The 7,059-nt window shown below is 34.7% G+C and overlaps 1 protein-coding gene across 2 annotated transcripts; it reads left to right on the forward strand.

Moving 5' to 3' along the window:
- Positions 1–411: 411 nt before the first annotated feature.
- On the forward strand, positions 412–6,175 carry LOC141684741 (ribonuclease III domain-containing protein RNC1, chloroplastic-like). 2 transcript variants are annotated; one of them, XM_074489843.1, is made up of 6 exons: positions 415–1,298; positions 3,666–3,870; positions 4,454–4,654; positions 5,136–5,222; positions 5,396–5,717; positions 5,812–6,173. In XM_074489843.1, the coding sequence occupies exons 1-5, from the start codon at positions 505–507 to the stop codon at positions 5,714–5,716; spliced, it is 1,608 nt and encodes a 535-aa protein (XP_074345944.1). In that variant the 5' UTR covers positions 415–504; the 3' UTR covers position 5,717; positions 5,812–6,173. The 2 variants fall into 2 exon arrangements, with proteins under 2 accessions (XP_074345945.1, XP_074345944.1); XM_074489844.1 differs by lacking the exon at positions 5,136–5,222 and having other exon boundaries at positions 412–1,298; positions 5,396–6,175.
- The last annotated feature ends 884 nt before the right edge of the window (positions 6,176–7,059 follow it).

The following is a 7,059-nucleotide window of genomic DNA, read 5'->3' on the forward strand; positions in this document are numbered from 1 at the left end:
ACATGATATATTAGTTAAGGTAGTGATAAGTGACCTTACCTCAGACCTCATGTGTGGTGCAAATGAAATTTGCTATAGCCAAGTGGCCAACCATTTATATTGAAAATATATCGCTTGAATGACTAGTCAGTCTAACAAAGGACCCAAATGTTAACGAATATATAACCAAGAACATATGTCCTTGAATAAGAAAAAATATATATACTGAGTTCATAAATAAAGGGTGTGGGGTTAAGCCAAACTGGGACTTGTAACCTGACCTCAACCTAAATTTCCTAAAAGAAAAGTTTGAAATTAATTTCTTTTGGCCCAGCTTATTGCAAGATTAGCCCAAAACAAGGCCCAATTTACGATCTGCATCAATACAAGTGTGTACATTTCTTTTTTCATTTTTAATGTCATTCACAAGATTATTTGTGTTCCATATACATTTTTAGTGTCAGACTGTCACTTAGTACATAATAGTATCATCTAGTGTGTGTGTGTGTATTTTGGTCTACTAAAATGGAGCTTTCTTCACCTTTCAAGCCTCTAGCTAACCATCAAACACCTGATTTCTCATTTTCCTCCTCATTTTCACCATTTCCACCCCAAACCCACTTAAAAAATCCAAACTTTATCAACCCCTCTTCATCAAAATTTCATCTTTTTGCAGTTGCAGTGAACCCTCAAGAACTACCCCAAAATAGCCCTCAAAGGCTTCTTAAAGAACTCACAGAGAGAAAAAAGACTGTTTCTCCAAAAAGAAAAGTACCCCCTAAAAGATTTATACTTAAACCCCCACTTGATGATAAAAGATTAGCTGAAAGGTTTTTAAATAGCCCTCAATTGTCGCTTAAATCATTCCCTTTGTTGAGTTCTTGTTTGCCCTCGACTCGACTTAACAATGCCGATAAAACTTGGATTGATGAGTACTTACTTGAGGCTAAACAAGCACTTGGGTACCCTTTAGAGCCGTCTGATACTTATGGTGATGATAATCCAGCTAAACAATTTGATACTTTGTTGTATTTGGCTTTCCAGCATCCGCATTGTGAGAGGACTAATGCCAGGCACATAAGGTCTGCACATTCGAGGTTGTGGTTTTTGGGACAATATGTGCTTGAACTGGGATTGGCTGAGTTTTTCTTGCAGAGGTATCCAAGGGAGTCACCTGGTCCAATGAGGGAACGAGTGTATGCTCTGATTGGGAAGAGATATCTTCCCAAGTGGATTAAAGCTGCTAGCTTGCAGAATTTGGTGTTTCCATTCGATAATATGGATAGGCTAGTAAGGAAAGATCGGGAACCACCAGTAAAGTAAGTTACAACATTACTATATTATCAGTTGTTGCTATTAGTTTGGATGATTGTGTAATTTATATCCAACTTATTAAATACATATGTGAGTCAGATGTGAGCTAATAAGTGAAGCAAAAACTGAACAATGTATGAACTGCAAATTATGGAAGGTAGCATCCAGGGGTGAGCAAAAAAAAAAGTCAAACCGACCGAACCGGACCGGACCAAACCGACCAAACCGCCTTTTTCAATTTTTTCGGCGGTTCGCCTTGGTCTAGGTTTAGTATGAATAAAAACCCTTATTTTACGGTTCGACCTGGTTTTCATCTCCAAATCGGACCGTTATGGTCGAACCGGACCGTTTCAATATATATTTATATATTTATTATAATTATATACCATTTTTATGTGTGTATATGTATATATTACTTGAGTTTATTTTATACTTTATATATTTATTTTATAATCAATATCTTCAAATTAGTATTTTACATGTAATATTTGTATTCTAAATTTTAAAAAAAATAATAAATTTTATATTTATGTATTTAGTTAGGTTTCAAACCGTTACCGACCGGACCGAACCGTTAAATCGCGATCTGGTCTGGTCCGAAATTTCAAACGGCGGTCTGGTCCAGTTTGATATTCTGTAAAACCGTTATATATGGTCTGGTCCGATTTGATCGTAAAAAACCGACCAAACCGACCGTTGCACACCCCTACTAGCATCGGAAAAGTTATAATTGAAAAATGTGAAAAGTGTGCCATTAAGATATTGACGAATGTCATGATGGAAGTGCATCTGGCCATGTAGCTAAATACAAGTTTCGTGCTTATAACTTCATGCAAACAGTCTTCGTTGTGCCTGTGCTGTTTATTTGTTAACCTTTCTGTATCCCTCGCTGATTACTTGACCTTGGGATAGGCGAATCCATTTTCTTAAGCAAATCTATCATGTACAGATTATTTCTTCACTCTATGCAGCATTTGACAGGACACCCTTGATTTCTGTCTGTGGCTTAGTTTTTAGAAGGAAAAAAAGCTTAGTTATTAGAAAGAAAAAGTACACAGAGTAGAACCGGAAACTTACATCGAAAATTTAGTATAAAAGAACCTGTGTTCGGCACAAAGAAGAAACATGTGCATTCTTATTTGATTATATCCTAGGTGGTTCTGCAATGTGGAAAGCTCTGTACTTCTACTAGTTCATGAATCTTATGTGCACGTGATAATGCTGTAAATTGGACACGAAGACTTCGTCTTTTAAATCTTAAATTAGCATATCCGTGTGTGTGTGTGTTTCTTCTGCAGTAATTCTGCATCATTACAATCTGTATTTACACTTACAGCATAACCAATCAATGTTACATTTTTGTTTGATCATATAGGGCTTGTATAAAATTTGTGTATATATACAGTCCAGGTAGCAAACACCTGCCATTATAATTATTTTTTTATTGAAAAGGAAGAAGATAATGTACCAACAAAAAAAAGTGGATAAGCTGAAAGACATTTGGATCAATTTGTTCTTGAGATTAACACTGTTTTATAACTTTTATCTGTCAGTCAGCCATTATTATTTCCATTTTGGTGGTAGTTTAATATTTTTAATTCTTGTGGAGGTCCTTGGGGAAGCTTATACTGATTATTGCTGTAAAGTATTATGCTTGAGCAGCTTGAAAAAAGTATTCTCATGAAACTAGTGAACATGTTAGGACTTAGGATATCAAGTTTATTGCATAGGACACTTGGGTTTAGACGTTGAACCCATTGATCATTAAGCAACTTAAAGGAGCATAACTGCTCTTCCTGGACTGAAATTCCATAACAAAAAATACTACGAAGACATTGTGCTTATTATGAAGCAGGGGTGTAAGGACCACATAGAATGATGATAACCTACCATTGGGAAAGGAATGAACCACCTCAATCATGAAATATGAATGATTGAAGATGAATTATACAGCAAATTTTGATTTTTTACCAAAATTTCCAAGAAATGTGTGCATGTACACGAGGTACAAGGGTGTAATGATATTTATGACACAAGCCACAGATACTGATTGATATTTGGATTGTTCAAGTTAAATTTGTCCTTCTTCCATCCGGTTGTCTTTTGTATGTTATAAATTTTACTTAGCTTTGAAGTATAGAGGCAAATGACCAAGGCTTGCGAGCTATATTTTTTGTATATCTAAATGAAGCATTGCGATTTACCATCTCACAAGTTTTCTTTCAAGTTGGTATCTTGTTATCTGACAACACAACATCAGATTTGATTTACCATTTGCTTGATTTTTGTAAGACCTTGTTGTGACGTTTATTTTAAAGCTGAAAAAACATTGTGACATGTCTCCCATCAAATTTGTTGTTTTATGTGGACAGATCTGTATTTTGGGCATTATTTGGGGCTATATATTTGTGTTTTGGCATGCCGGAAGTTTACCGCGTTCTATTTGAAGTGTTTGGAATGGATCCAGAAGATGAAGAGTGCCAGCCTAAATTAAGGAGACAACTTGAAGATGTGGACTATGTCTCCGTAGAATTTGAAGCAAAAAAAATTAGTTGGCAAGATGTTGCTACATACAAGGCAAGGTCTTCTTTAATTGCTCACTTTGCATATATAGCTTTATACTCTTTTACATCATAGAATCAGGTTAATGTGCAATCACTCTGTAGTCACTAGTCACCTTTTTTTAATTATAAACCAAAAAGCAGTTACTAGAACTTATCACTCCCGCAAGATTCTTGTAAATTTTCTGTCCGATTAACATTACATATAAGTTCGAAAGTTCAAAAAATGCCGTGAAGCATTTTGCTCTTGCAACTAACCTTCCTTGTTTAATATAATACTGGATCACACGCAAGAATGCAATTCTATTGTAGTTGTATAATTCTGCATGGGGATTAATACTGACTTAGTGTCTATCCCTCTTAAAACTTTTTACACCTGTTGCATACTTGATGCTAGATACTGCCTACTACCATATTCACCTTTAAATCATTATATACAACATCTATCTGCATTCAGCACAAATGATCTTAGATTTAGAGTATGTAGAACTTTTAACTTAAAAGTTTGAGCTAGTCAAGGGGTTTGCATTCAAATATGGTGAGAATTAATTTTGCATCTGCCTTGTGTATTTATTCATTCTGTTTTACATGTAGTACAGCCTCCTGAAGATGCTCTTTTTGCACACCCAAGACTTTTTCGAGCATGTATTCCACCAGGAATGCATAGATTTCGAGGAAATATATGGGATTATGATAGCCGACCCCATGTTATGGAAAAACTGCGCTATCCTCTTGCAATGAAGGATAGAATTCCAGAAATTACGGAAGCCAGAAACATTGAACTTGGACTTGGATTACAGGTAATCTTTTCCGTGACCTCTCTTCAATGTTCTTTGTTATATATATTACTGATCCCCTTTGCTGGAAATTTAAGCTATGTGTAAATATATATATACATATATTGAAAGAGCGTTTCATTGCATAACCACGTCTCCACAGTACATATACAGTAATTACCACAGTACATATACAGTAATTAGATGCAAGGAAAATAGTAAACATGGAAAGTTCGATCAAGTTGACATATGAGAGAGGTGTATAACTATGTTATTCACTCTGTAAAGTTGATATGTTCAATCTTCGCTTGTTAGATTTTTACTTGACAGCTTGATTTCGCAAACTACTTCATGTTCCCAAAACTTATATCTTCTTCAATATCTTACAACATAGTATCTCTCAAATTCATTATAAATATGTAAAATTCATTATATAAGCAGTCTCTGTCTATAGTTATATTAATGTTTCTTTCTTTAATTTTTTTTCAAAAAATTAAATTTACAGTTGTCTTTCTTGCACCCGTCAAAACACAAGTTTGAGCATCCGCGCTTTTGCTATGAGAGACTTGAATATGTCGGCCAAAAAATCCAGGTAAGAAGTTTTATGCATGCGCCATATTAAAAGGTTCTTCTCAGTTTAAAGACGACACAGTTTAGATTGAAAAAAAAAACTATTTGACGCTGAATAAGTAAAAGGAAGATTTAGCAAGTAACTTAAACACATGTGGCTTTTAAATCATTTTGTAACATGCTCATATTATGCAGGATCTTGTTATGGCTGAGAGGTTGCTTATGAAGCATCTGGATGCTCCAGGGAGATGGTTACAGGAAAAGCATCGGCGCCTTCTTATGAACAAATTCTGTGGGAGGTATTTGAGGGAAAAGAATCTTCACCGCTATATCATTTACAGTGATGAGGTACAAGACTCGTATGAGCACAACCGCAGACTTAGAAATCCTGCTACAACTTCTGTTCAACAAGCTATTCATGGTCTCTCATACACTATATACGGGAAACCAGATGTAAGGCGCTTAATGTTTGAGGTTTTTGACGTCGAGCAAATCCAACCCAAAGCTATTATTTGAGGTTTTTTCCAGCTTTTCATATTATGCCAACCATATTAGTCTTTGCTGTTTGAAGGGCTTGATACTTATTTCTTATCTGATATTTGTCAACACAGACAGGAGTACATGTGTGCTTCAATATGAGAGTATATGTAGAGAGAATGTCTTGCAGATTTTGGACACTGGACATGTGCAACTTAATAGCAAGGAGGACATGCATATAATGTATCATTTGCATCTAAGATGTGAAACAATATACAATAGTTGTACAAGTACAGTAATATATAGTTTAACATTAGTTTTGACAAACTATAGTTTAACATTAGTGAGTAGGGATGTTTTAGTCTTCCGTTTGATTAGTTTAACATTGTTCATTAGGGTTGAGAAGAATTCGGATTTTGACACAAATCCGTGTCACTCTAATTTCAATGAAACCAATATATCTTGCTCGCATAGCAGTAAGATAAAACGCTTTACATATATGACTAATGATTTTGGAGCAACTACCAGAGAAACCAATTAAGCTATTGTTTTCTATAAATTTAACCATAAAACAACAGTAGTATACGAGTTATAGACTATTAATTCCATGCAAAACAAATGCATAGCACAATTAAAAGTTTAACCATTCCTTGAAACTATTACTACTAACATTTTCTTTTGAAGAGCGGGATAGTATCGTTGAGTACATCAATGAAAATAAAGCCCAAAGCAAATAAATAAGAATAAAAAAATAAATGATAATTACACAAGATAATAATTTACGTGATCCGAAAATTTCTACTCCACAAGTCGTACTAATTTTGTATTGATCTTTCACAATTTGTTGTGTTATGATTTTACAATTACATGAGTATTTATAAGAGAAACAAATAGGCCTAAATCAAATTATAGTCCAAATCTGAAAAGTATACTAAACCATAAACTAATCTGAATCTGAATAGTTTATTTTCATCGGTTTAATTAATGAACTCCACAAACCCAACTATCTCCCACTTGGAGTCTGACCACATCTTCACTTCACTCTTGTAAATCTAGTAAAATCAATACTTCAATCAATAACTCTAACCAGCGCAGCGCCTTCTCATGAATCAATTCTGAAGGCCAGTTGAAGCTACGCAAATGTTTAATTTTTCATTCGTAACCACATTAGTCAACATATCTGCAGGATTCTTTGAACCGAGGATTTTCTTCAAGGACAAAATACCATTGCTTATCAACTCTTTTGTAAAGTGATATCTCAGCTGAATATGCTTCGTCCTAGCATAAAACACGGGATTCTTCGCAAGATGAATATCACTCTGACTCTCGCTATACAAAGCACTCTCCGCATGTTTCTTGCATAACTCCTCAATAAAATTCTT

This window comes from Apium graveolens, chromosome 9 (genome assembly GCF_009905375.1).
Source record: "Apium graveolens cultivar Ventura chromosome 9, ASM990537v1, whole genome shotgun sequence".
Classification (NCBI taxonomy): domain Eukaryota; kingdom Viridiplantae; phylum Streptophyta; class Magnoliopsida; order Apiales; family Apiaceae; genus Apium; species Apium graveolens.

Bases quoted from the DNA above. Each gene is read 5' to 3' on its own strand.
- LOC141684741 (XM_074489843.1), top strand. From the start codon at position 505: ATGGAGCTTTCTTCACCTTTCAAGCCTCTAGCTAACCATCAAACACCT. The intron at 3,871-4,453 runs GCAAGGTCTTCT...CATGTAGTACAG, and splicing joins AAGATGTTGCTACATACAAG to CCTCCTGAAGATGCTCTTTT. The intron at 4,655-5,135 runs GTAATCTTTTCC...TTAAATTTACAG, and splicing joins AACTTGGACTTGGATTACAG to TTGTCTTTCTTGCACCCGTC.